General features: G+C 46.3%; 1 protein-coding gene across 8 annotated transcripts in view; it reads right to left on the minus strand.

Annotated features, from left to right (window-relative positions):
- AGAP1 (ArfGAP with GTPase domain, ankyrin repeat and PH domain 1) overlaps positions 1 to 24,272 on the minus strand; it is a 666,750-nt gene that overhangs the window by 196,961 nt on the left and 445,517 nt on the right. For all 8 annotated transcript variants that reach the window (XM_044001114.1, XM_044001113.1, XM_044001112.1 and 5 more), the window contains one exon: positions 8,249 to 8,353. In XM_044001114.1, coding sequence (XP_043857049.1) covers positions 8,249 to 8,353 — 105 coding nt within the window. The remainder of the gene's footprint in view (positions 1 to 8,248; positions 8,354 to 24,272) is intronic.

Consider the following 24,272-nt stretch of genomic DNA (forward strand, 5'->3'; position numbering starts at 1 on the left):
CTCTGCCACCATCGCTCCCTTTCCACCAAAGGCCTCCTCCACCAAAGGCCTCCTCGGCAAGGCACCGATGACAGTCACACCACGAGCCCGAGAAGAAAATATTTATAAAATACAATTGGGAAAATCAGTGTCATTGTTAGAGGGAGAGCGCACTTCCTTCTGAGGTGGGACCATCTCCCCCAAACAGGGACCTCCTTCCACACTTGCTGCCTCGGAGCCTCATCCGTTGTCCTCACCCAACCATCACCAACCACAATTAGCAACGTGAGAGAGAAGGGAAAAGGAGGATCCCTGGTGTCTGTCCTGCCCAGGATGCTTAAAGAGCCCCCTGAAATGTCCTGCAGAGACTGACAACAAGAATGTCATCCCAATGCCTGATGGGTCAACTTGGGAACCCAGCCTATGAGCCACAGACACAGACGCTTGAATTAAGAGGCACGTACAGGCTGTGCTTGGGCTAAAATACTAATACATTTAATGGATGCTAGGAACCTAAGGAAGGGGGAGGAGTTTCCATTTTTCCCCCTGCTCAGAAAAGCAATTCTCGGGCAATTAGGCTATTTATTATTTTTGGTATGCTTCACATTCACACATTTTCAGGGAAATCCAGAGATGCCACTGTGTCCCAGTCTCACCCCAGGGAGACTCACTAGGTTCTATAAACATCACGACAGCGTGTAAAGTATTGGGTGAGCATTTAGTTCATTTATAAAGCCCAATTTCTGAAAGGCTAAAGGGTGCAGATAATAAACAGGAAATCACTTAAGCATAAACAGGGCTTGGATTTAATAAAAGTACCCTTTCATTCTTCTTTTTAAAACATAATCTCTCTCTCTCTCTCCCTCAACATTGTGGTTCCAGCATGAATTTTCTACAGTCTCTCTCACAAACAGTTGGAGATATTTTTTAAAATATGCTCATCCACTCGGCCTACTGACAATTTATGGTGTGTGGCAATGAAGGGTTGTTGGGTAAATCATTCTTGATGCTTTCCGAAACAATCTGAGTCACCGCTAACTATCTAGGCCAGCACAGCTGCCCCCTTCTCCCATCTCCCCCACCCCAGCAGAATATGAGCTGCTCGAGGCCAGGGGCTGCTTGGCTATTTTGCACATCCACAAACTCAAACCTGAATAAATGTTTCCTGATGAGGTGACGGGATGACTGAGCAGGTGGGAAGGAAATCTTGCCCCACTTCTGGGACCTTCTGGCCCTGTGCCAACCATTGACTATCTTACATCTCATAAAACCCAGCTCAGGTGCCTCTCCCCATCCTCCTCCTCATGAGGGTTCTTTGCACCCAGAGATGAATCTGAACAACTCTGCCTGGACCTTGTATTCACGAACTGTGTCCGTATGGGATTCCTCACAGTGGAGTGCAAGTTAATGGAGGCAAGGTCAGTTTTGCTTGTGTCTTTGTGTATACCCAGTGCCCGCCAAGGAGCCTGGCCCCTCCAAAGGGCTTCATGAATGCTGACGTGGAAGGAGAGAATTCTTGAGGCGTTTTGTGATGTTTTGCATTTGCTCGTGCTCATCCTTGCTCAGTCAGGTGCTGTGGTGTAGATGGGCCAGGGCCAGGCTTATTCCATAAGGAAGAGCTCTGCTCCCAGGTCAGGCTGCTGAGCTAGCCAGCCTGGAAAGCCCCACCGCGGAGCCCGACACAAGCGTCCCGCGGCACTTGGAAGTCTGAGTAATGCTTTGCACGGATGACCTTCTGTGAGCTTCAAACTGAGGGGGCAGCTACTAATACCCCCATGTTACAGACAAGCACAGAGAATTGCCCACAGAAGGCCCCCAACCAGGCCCATGCCCGGGTCCCTGCAGCTCGTCTGCTGCTGGCAAAGCCTCCGAAGCGTCGGGGTCCCCTCCATCTCACTGGAACAATGGCAGTGCCTGGACAGGGGCCTTTCTCCACTGTCACATGAAGGACCAAACTCTCTTCTCCGGGTGGAGAGCACTTATTTCTGAAGCGCCTACTATGTGCCAGGCACTTGGCTAAGCTCTGGGGACATACAAACAAAGGCAAAGGCCAGTCCTTGGCCCCAAAGGGCTGACAGTGTGGTGGCAGAGACGGCGCAGGACAGAGCCCAGAGGGGGAAGGGGAAGCTGCAGCTGGCTCAGCAGAGAGAGGTGAGGAGGGAGAACATCAGAGGTGTGGGGGACAGCCATGGAAAATGCCCTGAGCCTAAGCACGGATAATGAAAGAAGGGCCAAGGCAGAGGGACTCTGAGAGAGACACTGGGTGGGTGGCCCAGTAGAAAACAGGCTGAGTCCCAGGACCTGGGTTTGAATCCTGATTCGGCTCAGAATGTCATTGTTGTTGCTGTGGTCTGAATTCAAAATTGAAGGAAATGCTAAATTCTACTTGAGGTTAGTAGAGTAAGATGTAATCCCTTTTTATATGCAAGTCCAAGGGCTTTGCCAGATGGTCAGTTGGGAGCATAACACAAAAAGTATCCCAGTTCCAGTCCAATCCCTCATCTTAATGACCAGGGAATGATGGCTCGAGGTCACACAGACAGCTGGGTGGCAGAGCAGAGGTCTGAACCTCCTTTTTCTTCTAATGCCCCTTCAGTCTCTAAGAGTAACTCTGAGAAGAGGGTACCAGATTTTTTAACAGATGAGGAAACTGAGGCTGGGTGGAGTAAGGGAGGGGCCTCACTCAGGGTAACAGCTGGCAGAGGCTTGGTGTCTGAACCCCGATTTCTTACGAGTCCCAGGTGCATACCCTTGAGCACCACAGCCCAATGAGCTGCATTAACAACTGCTGAATCAGGGTCTCATTCACGGGTTCCTTCTCGCCCTGTTTTCAGAAGACAAGCCAGGCAGTTCAGGGGCAGCATGCAGAGCCCAGGAGGTCAGGCAGCAGTGGAGTAATGAAGGCTCATGGAAGATCTAGGCTGCCTGGCCCAGAGCTAACAGAAGCCCCTTCTCCCTGCGTGTGGCTGTGGGGAGATGGCAGAGAAGTGGTTCTGGCTTCACTCAGGGGCTGTGCCCGGCCCTGCCACTAGGTCTCCATTAGGGAAAGGCAACACCAGGACAGACAGGGACCAAAGCTGAATCAAGTCATTGCTTGGATGGATGAGAGAAGGAAATTTACTTAAAATTCAAGATGACAGAACTGTTCTAGGGAACAGAAGTCTGGCCTGGTGTGGATGATCTAGAGTGACTGAAAATGTTTTCTGAATGAGAGGGAGGGGGGCCCTCAGGTGGCAAGTAGGGGTCAGTGTCAGGAAGATCTGGGTTCAAAGTCCTGTCTCCGACACACAGTGGCTGGGGACATGGGCCAGTCACCTAACTTCTCTCAGCAGCCCAGGGAACTCTCCAAGGACAGAAGTTATAGAACCAGTGCTGGTCTACACCACAAGAGCTTCCTTCCCAGGAACACCTGACCCGTAATGAACTTAGAGGTTGGGGCGAAGAAAAACACCACAAAATCAGAAAAGACAAAGAAACCCTAAATGTGATGCACCAAGAAACTTCTCTTTAAAATAACAGGTAATTCTTCAAGTCTTCCAAATGCTTCCTGTTAAGACAAGGAGATTCTCAAGATTTGGGGGAGTTTACCATAGTTAACAGAGAAAATTATTCTAAGTTGGTTAGTTCCTGTTTTTGTTTTTTTCAATTTCTTCCTCTTCTATTTTATATCACCTTCCTTGCCAAATATCACCCCCCTCAACCCCCAGTTCCACACACCTTTTCTCCAGGGAGCCATCCTTTGTACCAAAGAGGGGGAAAAAGACAAATAAACAGCTTGGACTGCAGTGGACAGCAGCACTTGCTACCTATGATTCACACCCATCATGTCCCTGCTGTGCCACAAAGGAAATGAGGCAGATTTCTTCTTCATCTCTTTTTAGGTGTGTGGGGGGGTGGAGTTTAATCATTGCCACTACAGAATGTTCGGTATCGTTTGATCTTCATTGTTTGGGGGATCAGACTTGTAATTTTACTGGTATAGAGCAAAACTCTTGTACATATTTATGTAGCCACTCAGTGCTGTCCATGGTGTCCAGCCAATAGAATGTAACCTTTCTAAAGGCATCCCAGCACTTGACACAATGCACACATTGAGTGCTCGGTGCTTGCTGCTGAGTTGAATTAAATTGACCTAAGAAATCTTCCATGAAATCCCGCATTTCAATTTTTATTTCAAATGAGTAAAGGCTTTTCTTTTTTTTTTCTTTTTGTTTTTTTGGTGGGTAATCAGGGTTAAGTGATGTGCTCAGGGTCACACAGCTATTAAGTGTCAAGGCTTTTCTTTTTTCTTTTTTTTTTTTTAAGCAGTCATGTCAGTCATTTTCTTCTAGGATGGTAGAACATACTAGATGCCATGTGATATTCACCCTTCGTAAGTGTAATTCAGTCTTTATTAATTAGTCTACTAATAAGCAGTGCTTTGGGCCAGGAGGCACTATGCCAAGAGGAAATGATACAAAGAAAGACCAAAAGACTGTCCTTGTCCTTGGCACACACAAGGTATGTACAGACCACAAAGATCCATATCTGTCATGGTCCAGAGGCCAGCTGGTAGAACCCTCTCATCTGATAAAGGAAGAAACAGAGTCCCAGAGAGAAGTCACTTGCCCAAGATCACAAAGAGAGTGTCAAAGGCAGGCCAGGTCTTCCTGCCTTCTGGCTAGTCCTCTGTACACCGTACCACCATGTTGGTGTGTGTACGTGTGCATGTGGTCTCTTGGGGAGAGGCAATTAGAGAACGTGGAGAAAAATAGATGTTATTATGGGCTCCTTCTAGACCTCAGGCGTACAAAGAGATTTGAGGTCTCCTGACTGAAGAAAATGGAAATGTCACCAGTGGTTTTTCCTTCCTGACCCCACTCAGGAAGATGCTTCTCAGTCGGAGCCCAGTACTGCTGGAGAAACCAGTGGAATGAGACGGTAAGAGCATTCAAAGTCCTAAACTGGAATTTATACGAGATCTGGAGTCTAGGCATAGGTGGTTCTGGAGCAGAAGCACCGACAGGCGGGTGGCTCCAGAACATGGCCAGCAAGCTCAGCAAGCAGGACGGGGGTCTCTTGGAGCATGCACTAGGAGCCACATGGTGTCCATTCTGAGCACACTCGGATCACAGGGCAGCTGGCAGGGTGCACTGGGGTCCCTGGAGGAGCCTGGTCAGCCACTGTCTCAGCCACGCTTGTGGCGGCAACTCTCCAGACGGGAAAGATGAATAGGCAGCAACAGTGAACTGTGACGCCCTGAGGTCTGAGGGCTTTCTCATTATTCCCTCCATTTTTCTATCACAGTGATCCCCAAGGCACACATTTAAATCGGAGGAAGGGCAAGGGAAGGATTCTTAGAATGAGCTGTGAGAACTAGGTCCACCTGGACCGTGACCTGCCAAGAGTGACACATGTATGGGGTGGAAGAGAGACCCTCACAAACCAAGCTGGGCAAAGAGAAGTACCTTGTGAACTGCCTGTCCACCCCCCCCCGCCCCCCACCAGCCCAGCAGCAGGAGAGGTGGTGGCCTAGGGCTGCAGAACACTGGGAAACTTTTTTGACATTCGTTAGTTTTGGCAAATGCCATTCCCCACCCATTACAATAGAGGGTTCCCACTGGGACGTGCAGGTGCATAAAAAAGACGTGACTCTTTTTCAAATTAAAAAGTTGGGCACCGTTTGCTAAAGATGTCTCTTGAGGGCAGGTAGTATTTTGTTTTGGTCTTTGTGACCCTAGGACCTGGTGCCTTCTTTCTTTGGGTGGACCTGGGATTCCTCAACCCCCCCCCCCCCCCGACCATGCCCCTGGCGGATGGAGATCAGCAGCTCATTTGGGACTTTCAGTTTCAGAGAGTTGCCTGGTACACAGAGGGGCCAGAGGTACTTGCCTAGGGTCACCTGGCCAGTAGTTATCAGAGGCAAGAGTTGAATAGAAATGCTTCTGAGGACAGACCTTTATCCCTGCCGCCTCTCACTTGAGCCTTGGTGATTACTCGATGCTGTCTGAATGGATTGATGTGACTTATCAATGAAAGTGGTCATGCCAGCATATTCAAAGGGCCCTGGGCAAGGTGTCCTGACCTTTCGGAGAGAACCAGGACTCCAACACCATGTTTAACTTCTCACTGGCACCAGCCACCACAGAATGATTTCCATCTTCTTGTCTGTCCTGGGTGGTTCTTTGTTAGGCCTTAAAAATGTGCTTGTGTACAATGAAAATGTCACGGCCTGCATGTCTTAATTCTCTCCACTAGACAGAAAGCTTGCTGAGGGCAGGGTTGACGTTTTCTTAAAACACTGTATAACTCCCAGCACAGAGCTCTCAACAGAGAAGGTGATTAGCAAAAGTTTGTTGAATGCACACATGCATGGGGGGGTGAATGAATGAGTGAATGAGTCCACTGGAAGCCAAATGACTGGAGAGATAAATGAGTGGGTGAACCAACTAAGCACAGGACACTTAAGGAACCAAACCAATATCCTCTGACCAAAATGGCGCCCACACTCACACCTCAGGAATGTCTTTTCCTTTGACATTCAACTCATGTCGGCTCAAGGATCAGACGGAAAATTCCCTCCTTCCTTTGATGGAATCTTGAATTGAAGGAGCCCTGACTTTTGTGTAGACTTATCTTTGTCTTCCATTTACAAACAACTACACTTATGTAGGTTGGGTTCTATTGTAGAATCAATAAATCTTAAATGCTGGCAGAATCCCCTTAGATCAGCTGACTACCCAACACAGGAATTCCTTCCCAACATCATGGACATCTCTAGTGATGAGAAGTTCACTACCTTCCAGGAAGTGCCACTGTCAAACACTTGTTGACCACAGAGTCCTCCCTTCTTTCGAACTTGTGTGTCTCCCTATAACACATACCCAGTGGTTCTAGTTTTGCTTTTCATGGGAATAAAAGCAAGCCTGTTCTCTCATTTTTAAATGAATTTTTTATGGCTATCTACTTCTGCTACACTGTTGCTAGCAGGAAGATGGAAATTGGGGACTGACTCTAAGCAGAAAGTGTGTGTGGGGGGCAGGGGTGGGGCTAGAAATAAAATCTGGGAGGGATGAGCACAGAGGCAATAAACAAGGCCGTGGGGTGTATGAGACAGAAAAGAAAGTTAGGGAAAAGCCTGTGGGTTGCCCTATAATTAGATACTGGGAAAAGAAATATTCAAATCCTCCAATGGACCTGTGACCTTGTTGAGTTGGAAGACTCTCCAGGAAATGGAGAAGCGGTCAAAGAGACAGAAGGGGAAGGATGAGAAAGTGGGTCCTGGAAGGCAGGAACAGAAAAAAGGAGCTTGAGAGAAGCTGCTACGGGAGGCCTCGAAAGCTGGAGAGCAAAAGGAAGGAAAAGAAGGCAGGATGGAACCACGCACTTGGAGGACTTTGCTTTCATTGTTTTTAGAAAGTGTAGACCCAAGTAGGTTTGTAGGTGGGACAGAAGGGACAAGGAAACGGACAGGGCTTCTGGGAAGGGGGGCAGGGCATGGACTGGCAAGAGGGTCTAGGAGAACATTGTTAGGACTGACGCAAAGAATGATAGGATCCCAGAGACTGAGAACTGGAAGGGACCCTCCTTTTAGAGAGGCAGAAACTGAGGTCTGGGGAGGTTCAGACTTGGTGCTATGTTTATGGTTTGATGGGATTCTGGAAGTCATCCAACCTAATTCTCCCATTTTACAGAGGAGAACACTAAGGCCCAGAAGGTCTAATAGATGGTCACAATCTTGTAGAGACTGAATGACAGAGAAGGCCTATGCTGTGGACCTTGTGCCTCATGAGCAAAGCCACTGATCTTCCCACTCTCCTCCTTCCACAGCAGCTGCTGTCCCCAGTGTGATGTGAAATAATGATGGGGACCTATGGGCATGGGATACTGCAAAGGGTCATAAATTTCCCAACATGTTGCTTTATTTTGCTGAATTCTTCCTCCCTCCCTCCTTCCTTCTTTCTCTTTTTACCTTGCCTTTCCTTCTCTCTCTTCCTTCTTCCTTTCTAACTCTTTGTTATGAGGGATGGCTCTCTGGGAGCAGGGAAGGGAAGGTTAAAGTAATGTAAAAGTAAGAAATTCAGGTCATCCAAAGTGGGTAGCTGTTTTCTACATTATGGATGCAGGTCAGTCATTTCCAAATTACAGAACCAGAGGGAGATGTGCCCCCCAGCACTGGGAGGGCTTAGTGGCAAGACAGACAAACAAACAGGACTTTTACTGCTACTGACATCCATGCCCTGAGGCCTGACACCAACTAGGCTCCAAGAGCAGGGCCCCAGACACTCACGTGTAAACTTGGGTGATAGGTCAGGACACCGTTGTCACACAGGGTGACGTATTTCTTCTTCCATTCTTTATTCAATGATTTGCCGCTTCGTTTTAATAGCATGCCCTGAAAGAAAGAAGAAACATGAAATGCAAGGCTTTCTACCAGGAAAAGACTGTCGCCTGCATATGAGTTTTCCAAGGATTTTGGGTCACCTTTCAACACATTTAAAGTCTGCTTGGAATTGTGTTTCAATTGTCCTAGAGTGACCAGCTTGGCATCAGGAGGACCCAAGTTTAAATCCAGCCTCAGGAAGGCAGCTAGGTGGTGCAATGGATAAAATACCAGCCCTGAATTCAGGAGGACCCGAGTTTAAATCCAGCCTCAGGAGGGCAGCTAGGTGGTGCAATGGATAAAATACCAGCCCTGAATTCAGGAGGACCCGAGTTTAAATCCAGCCTCAGACACTTGATACTTACTAACTGCTTGACCCTGGGAAAGTCACTTGACCCTCACTGCCCCACCCCCAAATAAATAAATAAATAAATAAATAAATGAATGAATGAATGAATGAATGAATGAATGAATAAACAAACAAACCCAGCCTCAGATGTTTACTGGCTGAGTGATGCTAGGCAAATCACATTACCTCTATCTGCCTCAGTTTCCTCATCTATTAAATGGGGATAATAATGACAGCCACCTCCCAGAGTTAGTGTAGTGATCAAATAAGGTAGCAGCTGTAATGGGATTTTGCACACCTTGGGGTCCTATACACACACAGACACAGACACACACTCATACACACAGACACACACACACTCATACACACACAGACACTCATACACACATACACACACACTCATACACACACACACAGACACTCATACACACAAACACACTCATACACACACACACTCATACACATCTATCTAGATGCACGCATAGATACACATCTATGTATGTATGTATATGGTGGTGGTTATTATCTACCTTCCCATGCCAGGCCTTTCTAAACCTTCCTTCCCCTCTCCCCAGCTCAAAGCTGTATTTGCTTATTCAAATCTCCATTACCAGTTCTCTATGGTAGACCAGAGGCCACCAAAGTCCTTGGCCCTGTACTTGGTCGCCACACCCCAAGGCATGTGAAGCTTTTCCATCTGGCTAGATCTGAACCCTGCCCTCTGTGCTGTCACCACCAGGAAAACATGAGCTCCAGGAGACTAGGGCCCCATCTGACTTCTCTCCTTGGATGCCCAGGCCTGAAAACAGTGCATCGTACATTGTAAGTGATCAATAAATGCGACAGCAAGTTATTATGATTACTAGTACAAGGCTATGGTATTAACTACACTAGCTAAAATGTATATATGATATGCATGTCACATCACACATTCTCAATAAATTATTCAGTCAATTACATGTAGAAGACCAATAATTTGAATGTGATCATTAAAAAAATTATCTTTTTTTTTTAAGGATCTAGATTTAACTGATAGGAAATCAGAATATCCATCCTGTTCAAATGTATTCTTCTGTTAAGTTTGCAAATGACATTTTAAATTCAGGTCTCTCTCATTTTATACTTAATGTTCTAAAGCATGATGTCAATTTATAAGACTAGGAATTTAAAAAAAAAATCCAACTGCCCCCAACGACAAATTTAAGCCTATTCTGAAGCTAAACCACTTTATCATTTTTTGAAATGCATGCCAAATTTGGAGCCAATTATCCTCTATATGTGATGACAGGCTTAATGCAATCATTTAAGTGATTCTGATGAGCATTTATTCTAATATAACCTCTTTCTTATCAAGAAAATATAAGACTTCCATGAATATGGAGGAGTGCACAGTCCACATCAAATCTCAGCAAAATCAGGGCTCTGTTCTCAGAAGCTTCCTTCTTTGGCCCCTGGGCGGGCCTCCATCCTTCTGTGCTCATCTTTAAGGGGAAGGGCGAACCGGACTGTGGCAAGATGGCGGCTCCCACAAGAAAGTGACAAGAGGATGGGAACCTGGCTCATCATTGACATCCTGCTTCTTCTTCTTTCTACCTCTGAACTATCAATCGATCAGCAAGTCAAACAAGGCTGCTGTGTGCCCGTGCCAGCTAATGTTCTAAGCACCAGGGATGTGAAGAGCAAATAAAATGGGCCCTACCCTCTGGGGGGAGGAACATGTCCATAGAAAAGGGAATACAAAATCCAAGCCAAGTAAAAATGAGGTCGTTTGTCGGGGAGAACAAGCATTTGAGGTTGGGGAGAGAATGATTGTGAGGCCAAGCTTATGTGGGGAGAGCAATGGGCTGCGCTTCGACAGGTAAAAGATTCTACAGGGCGGCTCTCCGAGGGACAAGACTGTGCAGAAACAGACAGCAAATGACTAACAATGATGAACCGTACCTGTCGTTCATAGAGAACCCAGCACCGCGCTAAGCACTCAACAAATATTATCTTGTTTGATCCTCACAGCAACCTTTGGATGCTGGGGCTGTGATTATGCCATTTAATAATTGAGAGAACTGAGCAAACAGAGGAGAAGTGACTTGCCCAGGGTAACACAGTGAGTAAGTGTCTGAGGTGAGATGTGATCTCAGGCCTTCCTCATTTGGGGATCCATGCTTGATCCACTGAGCCACCTAACTGCCCCTAAGTCGGAACTGACCGTGCAATTTGAAATGAAGTATAATAAGCCAGGAAAATCAGATAGAAGCCAAAAGGCAGAACTATAGATGCCCAAAGAAAAGAATTTGAATTTTACCCCAGAGGGAATAGGGAGCCATTGAAGGTTGTTGGATGGGACAGCGTCCCACCATCGCCACCTCTTGGCTGTCCCTGCTCCAACAGCTTCCTCCCCCCACCCAGGGCTTTTCTTTTTTTTCCACTGCTCCTAACTTAGCCCAAACCACCAGGTGTGAGGCCTTTCTTACAATCCCTTCCTCCTTCCTCTTTCTCTTCATGGTGCTTGGTTGTCTCAGGAACACCTCTTCTCTCCCTTTTCCAGCTTCCTTTTATTTTCTTTACAAAATTTAAAAAAGAGGAGAATAACCACAAGAATAATGGAATGATCAAAGAAAAGAAGAGGCTCCAGGACTGAAGTGAAATGAGAGAAAATAATGCAGAGCTGGGGCCCCTAACCCTCAAATCTCTGGAATCTGCTCCAAAGACACATCACAGCCGTTGCATCTTTCCTGGTGAAACCTGCTTTGGTCCAAAGCACCAGCAGCTGACAGAACCTGCCTGCGTACAATGGCACCTGCTTACAGACGGAGAGACATGATTCAGCTTGATTTAATTTTTCTGCTTGGTCATTTATCAGTAGCACGATAGTCATCATGTCATATTTCTATGACATCATGGGGAAAAGAAAGAGGTTGTTAAATGTAAAACATATACACACACATGTGTGTGCATGTACACATGTGTGTGTACACACAAGTAGTCCACATATTTGTGTACACAGCAAAGAAATTCATGGTTTTATAAATTAGCCTCATTTTCTGTCCCTTCTGGAGGCAAATTTGAAATGTGTTGATGTTTGTCAAGTTTATTATCATCATGACCACCACAACCACCATAGGAAATAAACAGGCTCCTCTGGGCTAGCCCAGGGACCTAGTCACAAGTGAAAGCACTGATTCTCAGGGAAATGAAGTCAGAGTCACCAATACCCGCTGTACCAATGAGCTCCGGGTGTGTACCCCATTTGTAAATTGGGGGCTCCCATTCTTTGCCACCAGCAGAGGATGTCCATTTGTAAACAATCTGCTATCATGAGCCCTCCTTAATGGGTGACTTCCCCATGAATTCAGGAAGACACGGCAGGCACCCATGGAAGCCACTTGGGGCACTTGAATAAGAGACAGGCAGCTTCACCATCCAAGTCCTTCTGCCCAATCTGGGCTCACACTAGGGAGAATCGTCCTTGGTCTGGGATTACATTTTTGCATCCTCCACTTCAGATGGAGTTCCAACAAAAGCCAGGGCCAAGGGTCGATATTGTGCCCCTGACAGATTAGAGCTGCTCCATCGCTCCCGAAAGCTCTATCCCTCCCCACCCAAGTAAGCCCTAATCCCTACCTCAAACCCCAGGGCCTCCGGCCAGATGGACAGCGCCTCCGGTGACCATGCAGTAACAATCACAGACAAATCCCAGTTATCATTAGCCCTCCGTCAATGGAGACTATAAAGATGTTAATTTAAAGAAATAAAGATGGGGGGCAGGGCAGGGGAGGGGAATGAAAATATGAAAATCAGGCAAGGATGTGAAACTCTGAGCCCCAAGGCCTTTGGGGGGATTAAGTGGTTTGGGACTTGTTATGGCAAACAGGAAAAAAAAATTATTTATCAGTGATAAAATGCAAAACTGACCAACTCGTAACAATTATAGACGGCTGATTATTCAAGGAAACTCTGGATGGTACTGTCCAAGTCATGTACCACATGGTGACCTGAATGGAAAACCTAATTATGAGGCCTTGGATCTACTCTATGCCTGTCTACACATGTGTGAGCTGTGTCCCCCATTAAAACGTGAGCTCCTCTAGGGAACATTTGCACCTTTTCTTTCTCTTTCTTTCTCTGCCGATGGACAGAGTCAATACCAGAAGCATATACTGAGGGTCTGCCATATGGTGCCAGCATGGGGAATGCAGACAGAAATAAAAGTGGGTCTTAGGCTCAGACCTCTCATCATTCAGACAATAATCAGAGAGCATTTATTAAGTATCTAGGACGTGTCAGCCACCCTGTTACGGTCTGGGGATACTGAAAGAAAAATGGTACAAGCTCATAGGCTCGGATTTCATCAAGCAATCTTGGGGCTGTGGATATGAAGGCACGACTGAAATGGTCCTTGCACACAAGGAGCTTACATTCCACAAGGGAATATGCACATAGACAGTCAACACAAGGTCATTTTGGAGGGGAGGCACTGGCTTCTGTGGGCAGGGATGGCAGGAGGCCAGGAAAGAGGTCTTCTTAAGAGGCACCTTACAGCGCAGTGAATAGAGCCATGGACATGGTATCAGGGAGACGCGAGCTCAAATCTCCTCTCAGACACTTGCTGGCTTAGCTCTATGGGACCTGGGCAAGTCACCGGAGCTCACTGTCATCAGTAAAATGGGGACAATGACAACACTGCCTTTCCAAGGCTGTTGTGGGGATAAAATAACATTTTGTAAAGTGTTCTGTAAACCTCAAAGTGCTGTGTCATCTTACCTATTGGTATTTGTGATTAGGAAAAGTGCCATGTACCAATGAGAATATTGAGTTGGAGGCATCTTAGAGATTATCTGGTTGTAGGATAATGTTTAGAGTGGAGAGCTCTGAGGACACATAGTTCAATCATTTTACAGTTGAGGAAACTGAGGCCCACAGAGGACAAGGAACTTGTTCAACTACTAAGTAAAGCTGGCTGGACACATACCTGGTAATATCTTAGCCCTAACTACTGCCATGCAGGTCATTGGTAACTAGACCGCAGTCTCCAAAGCATTTGGAGAAGGATATATGATAGACCCAAGGAGTCCCTTCACACAAAAGGAATACAGAATGGGCTGCTTGGGAAAGGAGGGACCTCCTCATGTAGAGAATGGTTGGGGATTGCAGGGAGAAAAGACTTTTTTCAGATATTAGGTTGCAACTGATGCCTCTTCCAGAGTTCCCTTTAGCTTGGTGATTCTTTGCTTCTGGCTTGTCATTCCATCATCACCACCACCACCATCATTGTCACCATCGATGTCGCCACCATCATCAACATGCTCCTCTTCCTCATCATCGCAGGGTAGCTCCATGAAATCACAGGTGAAAATAAGTCCAAATCATTTATAAAAAACTTAAGGGGGCAGCCAGGTGGCACAGTGGATAGAGCACCAGCCCTGGAGTCAAGAGGACCTGAATTCAAAGCCAGCCTCAGACACTTGACACTTACTAGCTCTGTGACACTGGGCAAGTCACTTAACCCTCATTGTCCTAAAAAAAAAAAAAAGACTTGGATGCTTAAACTAGATGAAAGTAATTTGGGGACATAGAAAGACAGCAGGAAGCAGCTCAATTCCAGAAAGGCCCAGATGCCCGTCTTCTTGATGTGCATTAGTCAGTGGGCTTCTGCCTTGAGGACCAGGGCTCTTTTCTTCTGAGTCAGGTATTTATTACTAGATGATGAGCTCCCCTGAAATCGCCCTTGGCCACCCTGGGGATCTCTCACGGGCTGGGTTTTTCCACACCTGTCTCTCCCTCCTTAGAGGGTCCCACCTCCAACAACTGCTCAGAGAGCCTGTCTGGCTTTTGAGAAGGGTTATCCAGAGCTCACCAATGGTGAGCTACCCTCTAATCCCATCAAATCTGATGGAAAGTGGACAGGCTTTTGCACCTTGTATAAGAGCTTAATATCTTGTGATCTAAAAGCTGTAGTGTAGCTACACTGCAAGGGAACAAAAAATAATTGAGTCCAAGAGTAAGTGCCCGAGTACAGGGCAGGGCTTATCTCGGCCATGTTTGTGCACCGAGTTCAACAAAACTCTTGGTCCTCCCTGTATTTTTTCCAGCTGCATTTTAGGGGCTTAAATGCTCAGGTTTGGGCTGAATGATCTTCCATATCTTCACATGAGAAATATTGCTTTATTTCTGTAGCATTTCCTTAGCAATTTTCATCCTCATGAAATTGAGGCAGGAAGCAAGGACTTAAAATTCATTCTTCTTATATGGACAGACAGAGGACTGGTATTGACTGTCCACTTAATCTTGCATTGTTTCCCCATTAGGAACTAAGCCCCCTGAAGTCAGGGATGATCACTGCCTTTTTTGGCATCCTCAGGGTGAGTGCTGAATAGATCTTTGTGGCCCACCTGGATCTCTGTGTCCCTCCATGCCTCAGGAATCCCTCTCGGGCAGCAGAGGAGTTGACCATCAGCATCAACAGAGAGAGTTTCCCTGCCTGCTACCCTTTCTCAACTCTTAGAGTTGAGGATGATGGTTAATAAAGCCAAGCAACTATCTCTGAGGCAGGACAAAATGCCAGCAGGAATCACAGATCCAGAGCTGGGGAGCTTCAGAGACATCATTTTACAGGTGATAGAAACATCCCCCTTCCCCCCAATTACTTACTATTTGTTTGGTCCTTACTTATCGGGGTGCATGGTGCTTCTCTCTTCCAGTGGAACGTAAGCTCCTTGAAGGTAGCTATGTCTCTGTCTCCCTAACACATGGCAAACGGCAGGAGCTCGATCCCTCTACTAAATAGAACAGAACTGAAAGGCCCCGTGCTGATGAAATGGAAGGTCAGGACACAGAGCAAAACCAAATCACATTCCCCAGACTGGGGATGCTAATCTAATTACCGCCTATCTGCCAGTGAATGATTTAATTGCAGTTCAGGGACACTGGTAAGTTTAATGCGCTACCAAACACCCAAACCCTCGGCACATCTTGCTTTTTGTTCTGGGAATTCTTCCTATTGTTCCCTCCAAAGTTGGTGCGTCAGTGTGTGGCCCAGCCTTTATTAGTCATGCGGATTCTGTGTCTAGTCCCAGGAGGTCACAGCAAGCCAAAAGCGATGAGAAGTGTACAAGCTTTAAATAACTTACAAAGTTAATGTAATGAATGTAAGTGATATCTGAAATCCATCACTCAGTGGCGGGCTCTAGCCCCAAGCTGTGATAAAACACCGCTCATAAATTTATATTAAAACTCTGTTCAATAGCAATTATTTACCAACAAAGATTTATTGATTGCATTTGCTGTTCGAGATCGGGGGGCCCTAACTGGGCCAATGAGCTTGCGTGGCTGACTTCTGAGGCACCCCTTGAGGTGGGTGAGGGCCTCGCTCTCAGGCGCAGCATCCAGGTCATTATGATGTCCGTCGGGATGGCTAATGACAAGGCTCCCACGTGGGAGGCCACAGCACATCAAAGGATGGGCTGCTGGTCAAGGGAATGGTGGGGGTCTGTGTTCTACAGAGCCCATGGGTTCAAAGATCTGACTTTCAATAATACAACCAACAAACGAGCAACAATTCCCATCTGTTCTCGTGGCTCCTGAATGCCACGGGGGCATCTGAGAGGACACGGACAGGAACAGTGCGATTTATCAGGGAGCGGCGGTGGATGTTGGGTTGATGGCTCCCTCACTTTCAACAGAAGTTTGTCTGCTATAACACATGTGTGAGATGAGCTAATGAATGGTTAATAAAACAGAGCAGTTATCTTTGAAAAAGGATAAAATGCTCCATCAAATCCCAGGGAGATTCAGGGAGGACCTCAGAGGCATCTAGCCCAATCCCATCATTTTACAGATGAGGAAATCGAGGTTCAGTGGCTTCCCCAAGATCACACAAGTAGTAATGATTAGTGTGAGAGGGCATTATTCACTATATAAAAGTCTGTCTCTCTATACCTTATTCCATTAAGAAAATTCACACTGTGAGGCTGGACTAGACAAGTCTGTATCCTGTCCATGCATCTAACTGCATCTGTCCCAATCTGTCCTATCTAGATGTTCAAAACACAGCTGATACCAAGATCAATAATGACATTTCATTCGAGTACTAATGTAGACCCTCTTGGCTTTCATTTCTCCATGTATTGCCATAATGTCCATTTGATATCATTTCAAATGTCCCAAGTCCACAGTATTTTCCACAAATCCTAATGTCTAAATAATCAACAAATCATGTTTAAAAACCAATGCAACTGAATGTCACAGAGTTGTAAGAAATGGTGAAAATGACTATAGAGAAGCCTTGGTGATTTACAAGAACAGATGCAAAAGGAAGAAAGCAGAACCAGGAACATGAGAATACGAGACTGCAAGAGCTCACAGCAGATGAGATAATAGAAGACCTTTCTGCAAAGATACAGCACTTTATAAATACTGCCTAGGATTATTATGATACAAATGGGAAAAAAAATAGAAACAGATTTTTGTGCAATTAAAATAATCAAGCTTGGCCCTAAAGGTTAAAAACAAATAGTGAGGGGCAGCTGGGTGGTACAGTGGATAAAGCCCTGGCCCTGTATTCAGGAGGATCTGAGTTCAAATCCAGCCTCAGACACTTGACAATTACTAGCTGTGTGACTCTGGGCAAGTCACTTAACCCCCATTGCCCCCACCAAAATATTAAAAAAAATAATAAATTAAAAAAACAAAAAACAAATAGTGAGGGGCAGCTAGGTGGTTCAGTGGATAAAGACCTGGCCCTGGATTCAGGAGAACCTGAGTTGAAATCTGGCCTCAAGACACTTGGCACTTACTAGCTGTGTGGCCCTGGGCAAGTCACTTAACTCTCATTGCCCCCCCCCCCAAAAAACCCAAACCAAACCACCAACAAAAAAAAAAAAAAAACAAAAAACAAACAAACAAAGCAAATAGTGAACTTGAGGCTCAGTTTTGGAGGCATTTCCTCCACAAGGCCTTTTAGGTTTGCTTTGTAAATACCTTCTATTTAGATGAGAATATCAGTAAGTTGTAATAGAATGTAAGCTCCTTGAAGGCAGGGTCTATTTTAATTTTTGTCTATCTCCTTTGCTTAGTAAGGTGACTAAAGAAATTCTTGTTGATTCTCTGTCTCTCTGTCTCTGCCCACCTGCCCCCTCCCTCCCTCCCTCCCCCTCCCTCCTGCGCTCGCGCTCTCTCTCTCTCTCTCTCTCTCTCTCTCTCTCTCTCTCTCTCTCTCTCTCTATATATATATATATATATATATATATATATATATAAATGTAATGGCAACTAATCTTTGCATTGGTATGTGCTTCATCTGTGTGTGTTAACATGTAATTAAATTTATATACACATGTATAGTTAGATGTTAACACACACAGATGAAGCATGCACCAGCGCAAAGATCGGTTTCCATTTCTTTGAGAGCCATCGGCCATACAAAAGTTCCCTTAGCATTTCTGGTTCAAACATCTCATCAATAGACTCAGTGTTGTTGTCTTCTACTTAAAGCTCTGAATTCCTTGTGGCACATTAGCAAGATATGTATGAATGTATGCATCAATTATATTTTAATATATGTGTAATTAATACATACATTTGACTCACGCATGATAAATATTTGAATACATAATCATATATTTTCATGTTTTCTACACACACACAAATAGGTGTTGCATGCATCATACATATTCATGTATTTTCAGAGCCATTGCCCATGCAAAAGTGCTCTTAGCATTTCTGATCAAATGATCTCAGCAGAGCATTCCAGAGGGGCGCTGCCCCATTGTACAGAACACTGGGTCCCCCATGATTCGCAGAGTGGGATGAGCATGGACCATGGAGTCGTGGGAGCCGGGTTCAGATCTCTGCTCTTTCACTTCTCTCAAGTCCCTTGCCTCAGTTTCCTCTTCTGTCAAAGGAGGAGGGTGGGCTCGGGTGTCTGTCCCGGCTGCAAGTCCATGCTCTCACATAGCCAAGCCTGGCCCTTTGGCTTGGGTCGCTCCTCATTCAGGAGATAAAGTCAATGTAAAATATATGGAAGAAGGAATCAGTGGGCAAATGAATAAAACATTTATTTAGTGCTTGCTGTGTGAAAAGCACTGTACCAACGTTGGGAATACAAAGAGCCAAGTCACAGTCGCTTCCTTCAAGCAGTTCACCTTCAGATGGGGAGACAACACAGAGGGAAAGGTTTAGCTGCAAGTCAGATGGAGAAGTCCCATGACTCCTAGGGAATGCTGGATATCAACGTCACCACTCAATGTCACTATTTCCAGGATTTGGTGTGTCCTGAGCGGTCCCCATCAGGGTCAAAGGGCAGGTGTCGGTGGCCTCATTTGTCTGGCATATGCTGCCTCCTGTTCTGTCCCCCTCAGGGGACTAGCTGGCCCACCCTGGGGAAGCAGTGGTAGCTGGCACACGGTCCATGCTTAATAAAGGCTGATTGAAAGTAGAGGGTGGCAAGACCTTTCTCCCCGGGAGTTCCTTTCCTGGATGATGGGGGTGAAGGCTGGGGCTGAAGGCACTGCCACTCTGGGGGTCCTATGCCTCCTATTTGTCTGGTTGCTCTCTTGTGTGCAACATTGCCCACCCCCCATCTGTGTACCTTTGCCCAGACCGTGCCCATTCCCGGAGTTCTCTCCCTCTTCACCTCCTGCAGTCCCGAGCCCCCCTCAAAGTTCAATTCAATAGTGCCTCCTATAGGTAACCGTTCTTGACCCCTCCAGTACAAGAGGTCACCAAACTGTACGTATTCTTTTTCTTTCTTTTTTTTTTTTTTTTTGGAGAGGCAATTGGGGTTAAGTGACCTGCAGGGTCACACAGCTTAAGTGTCAAGTGTCTGAGGTCAGATTTGAATTTAGGTCCTCCTGACTCCAGGGCCTGTACTCTGTTCACTGCACCACCTAGCTGTCCCTGTACATATTCTTTTGAGGAAGAGATCAGGCTACATCCAACTTGGGGAGGTGAGCAGTACTTGGCACTGACCACTCCCCACCTGGCCCCACTCCAACATAAGGTGCTGACCATTATGGAATCCTTTTATCTGAAATAATCTTGGAGCAGGGGGCAGCTAGGTGGCACAGTGGATAAAGGACCGGCCCTGGATTCAGGAGGACCTGAGTTCAAATCTGGCCTCAGACACTTGACACTTACTAGCTGTGTGACCCTTGGCAAGTCACTTAATACCCCTTGCCCGGCAAAAAACAAAAACAAAAAACAAACAAAAAAACCAAATATATATATATATATATATATATATCTTGGAGCAGCAGAGAGGAGGGTCTTGGAGTGACAGAACACAGACCCACCGAAGCTCCAAGCTTGAGGGCCAGAGACGGGCAGCATGTTGTCAGTGGCATAAAAACAACAAGAAAGGGTGTCAGTGGAAAAGGAGCCTCCCTGGCTAGTCCTCTACTTGTATACCACAGATCACAAAGCGGATGGGCCTGGCTCCAAGCTAGTCCCCTACTCCAAAATCACACTCTATCCACCACTGTCCCTGCAATGTCCCCTCCTATTGTGTTCACTTTTCTTTTCTCCCAGAGTCATCGTTGGCCAATGGTCTGCAGAGCTCCCAATGAAGAAGCCTGATGCATATGGGCACCTGCTCTGTAGCTTACATAGAGAGTTCCCTGGCACACTTTAGACTAAGGGCCTTGGCCAAAGTTGCCCAGGCCTCTGTACCCTCCATCACCCTGGCATACTTGTGGGTTTGGGTGGGCATCCAATTCAATGGAATTCAGGCCAGTGGGCTCCAACACCCTAAGAACTGGCGTGTGGGGTTTAGCACCAGATATCTGTAACAAACATCACTTGACTGGACACGCTGCAGTCAAAACGGTCAGGCAATTAAAAAATGGAGATAGTGTTTTCTGTTTCAAGAGAGATGTAGTCGGTGAGATAAATATGATTAACTATCATGAACCCAACCTGCTCATCTTGTCTTTCCCTTTTCTTCTATCTAAAAAAATCTCAGTGAAAGTCATGCCCACTGGGGCCAGAGACTTTTTTTCTTTTCTTTTCTTTCTTTCTTTTTTTTTTTTTTTGGTAGAAGGGAGCAAGGATATTTGGCAGAAACAGGGGACAGAGCGCCCTATTATCTCTGAAACAGATTTTAACTTTCTCTGCAGTTTGATGTGTTTCCATAGAAACACCAGGAAGACAACTTAACAGAGATTTAAAAAAAAAAACCAGAGATATTTGCCATCCTCCTCCTCCTTTGGCCAAGCTATTATTTCACAAATACTATTTCTTGTGGTGGGGGGGGGGGAACTTGTTTTGTATGGGAGATGGAGGAGGGTTTGGGGGGCAGGGATGAGGCTCATGGCCCTGGATCTTTAACCAGTTCCCCTGTGGCCCCCTCCCTTTTCTGTTGGTAATATTTCTGTCATTCTGCCTGAGCTCCTGGTACAAAGGGTGAGGCTCTAATTGAGCTGTCAGCGTCTCCCACAATCCCATAAAGCGTGATTATGCACGGTGGGGTGAGTGACACACTTGTTATTGTGGCTCCCCTATTTGCTAAACCCGCCACCCCCCCCACGGGTCACCTCACCCACGCGACCTTCCTGTCATTAGTCCCGTCTATTCCTACCTCACCGCTGTGAAAATCACACAGGCCCCAGCTTCAAAGCCCCTCGCCAGGCCTGGCTTCGACCGGGAGCTAATCACCCGCAAATCCGGCTCAAATGCCAATAATTGGCTAAACTGCTCACCTCTCCAGAGCCCAGCAGTAATTTGGGATAATAAAGAGCAGAATTATTCAGCTAACTGCCCTGAAATGTATCCTTTGTGCTCGACACACTTCCCATTTTAATAATGACGGACCCAGAATCTCATTTAACACAGCCATCGCTGGATCACAGGATGAGACGGGACAAGTTTGGTGTGGCTTTGGGTAGCCGGCAGGATTCTGCCCGTAAAGACAGGAACATGGGCAATATTTCAGGCTGGAAGGGCTGACCACTTTGGGCTGAGCAGAGTTTGCTCTGCCAACTCAGAACTCAGATCGGTTTCCATCAAAGAAGTCTCTATCCTAAAAAAACCCACAAAACTCCATGGAGCTGATCTGTCCTCAAAACTAACAAAAATGGGGGTGGGGAAGGAGGAAGAATTATTAGTTTTCTGCCAGGGCTGACAGAACCCTTCTTGATTTTTCTAGTTAATATTATCTCTTGATCACCTCGTTTTTCTTTCCTTTGCCCCTGTCCCCTCCTGTCACGAGCTGCTCAGCACCGGAGATGACAGTACCTACACTTAATGGCCGGACAGTGACATTGGGGCTGGATGCTCCTTGGGGTTGACCATCACCCAGGGACTTCCAGAGGCGGCTCAGTCGTGCAAAGACGCTCAATCACTTTCTCTCCTCTCTGCCCACATGCTGGGGCCTTTCCAAACCTTCCCTGAGGCCAACAATTAAGAACAAAACCAAGAGAAGGGTGGCCCAGAAATGGGTTCTGCTCACAGGCCGCGTGAGAAGTGCAGGGCACGTAGAGTCCTGTGAATGAGACTGGGCACTGGGCAAGGAAAGAGCCAGGAGTAAAGGCTCTCGGGGGGCGGAGACATCCAACAGGAAGGGGTCACAGACGCAGGGAGGGGCCATCTTGAATCCCTAAAGAGAAGCACTTTGGGGGCCACTCAGACTCATGATTCAACAATCGAGGAACAGAAGGATATTATCAAACCACGGTCAGAATCACGGAAAACTTTCAGTCTTCAACAGAAAAATTCTCGACTAAAGCCGAGACTGAAAATCTGCAATGCTGCAGAGGCTGGTCAGGCCATCCGGGTTTCAATCAATCAGCATTTACTAAGCACCTGCGCTGGGCCAGGCAGTATGCCTGCAGCAGGGACACAGAGGCAGAAATCGGCGACTTACTGCAAGGGTTAGAGGCATGTTAGGGTAGCTAAGTCATGGAATCACAGACTTGGAAAGTGGGAAGGAACCTCGACACTGCAGCTCAAAAGGAATGGCACCAATGGGTAAGACCGACAACTCATGTAAAAAAGACCTGAATTAGGAGGAAGAAAAGGAAGTAAATAATGAAGAGCAGCCCCAAACTCCAAAGGCATAGCCTCAAAATGGGAGGAACGAGGGGATCAGTTCACCAGGTACTTCTTTCAACGACTGTTTTATATTTGCTTCCAGTTGGATAAATGGCCTCTGGTGTAGGGGTCTGGACCTGGGGTCTGCAACCTTTCATGCTGATAACTTTCAATAGAATTCACTTCCTTTGTGATTCCCTGTCACCATACGCCTTTACAAACATGATCTGGAGGTGGGGTCCACAGGCTTCAGGGGGCTGCCCGCCGTAGGGATCCAGGACACACAACATGTTAAGAATCCCCAATCGAGCTCTTGAAAATCCCACAAGGTGATCACTACCACATCCTATCTTACTATCACCAGCACCCAGCACAATGCCGGGCACACAACAGAAACTTAATGAATGCTCGTTGACTGATTGACAGCTAGAAGTGACATCAAAGGTCAGCTGTTATTGAACATTTCAGGGAACTGAGGCACAAAGAGATGATGGGACTGGCCCCAGGTTACCCAGAGAGTTAGCAGAAGAGGTGGTGTCTGTTGATTCCAAATTTAGCATTCTTTCCTCTGTACCACAACAATTTCAAAGAAGGAATGTCTTGTATCCTCCCGATAGAATGGAAGCTCCTTGGGATCTGGAACTACTTTAAAAAAAGTCAATCTTTGTTGAAATACTTCATACTTTTAGCAAAGTAGCAAGAAATAAAGTAAATCCACATCTCATCAGCATTCCTAAATCAATCAACCAATCTCTTTCTTTCTCTCTCTCTCTCTCTCTCTTTCTTTCTCTCTCTCTCTCTCTCTCTCTCTCTCTCTCTCTCTCTCACACACACACACACACACACACACACTCCTGAAAGAAGAGATAGTAAAATACCCCATTAAAAAAAATCTTTGTGGTCCTACCGTGTGCCTGGCCTACCACAGGTGATCATGCCTATTGATCTGAGCAGCAGAATAAGGAGAAGATGCGGGGAAAGAGGCTGCATCAAATGTCTGTATACGTTGGGCACTGGGTATGTGTATATGTGAGTGTGAATATGTCTGTGTGAGTGGGAGATTGCACATGCCTCAGTTCATTAAAAAAAGTGAGCTCTAAATCAAGTAGAAATAATGGGCATTAAAAGATTTGTTCTGGTGTATAAAAATATCACAAGCATTTTGCCCACAGGCAGCCCCTCGTGGGTCCCAAACAACATGAGGTGGCTGTTCGTTCTTGAAGTGACTGAGCGTGAGCAGGGCCCTGGGAAGGTGGCCTTTGTCCCCATCTGATAGGAAGCACAAGGCCAGCCACGACTACTTCCAATTGGGCAGGAGCACGCAAGGTAGACAACCCCGAGAATAATGAGTGTGTCTGGTGGGAGCTAGCCACTTCCGAGTGGAGCCAAGGAATGAGGACGATGGTATCAATGCCGCAGAACGGGGGTTTCTGTGATTGCTTCCCTTGTGAGCAAAAAGAGGACAAAAGAAAAAGACGGCTGCCTTTTGATCATTTAGATCAGGATCTGGAATTAATTAATGATCTGATAGGAAATCTTAGTGGAAACGTAGTTAAAATCAAA

Source organism: Dromiciops gliroides, chromosome 4, assembly GCF_019393635.1.
Source record: "Dromiciops gliroides isolate mDroGli1 chromosome 4, mDroGli1.pri, whole genome shotgun sequence".
NCBI lineage: Eukaryota > Metazoa > Chordata > Mammalia > Microbiotheria > Microbiotheriidae > Dromiciops > Dromiciops gliroides.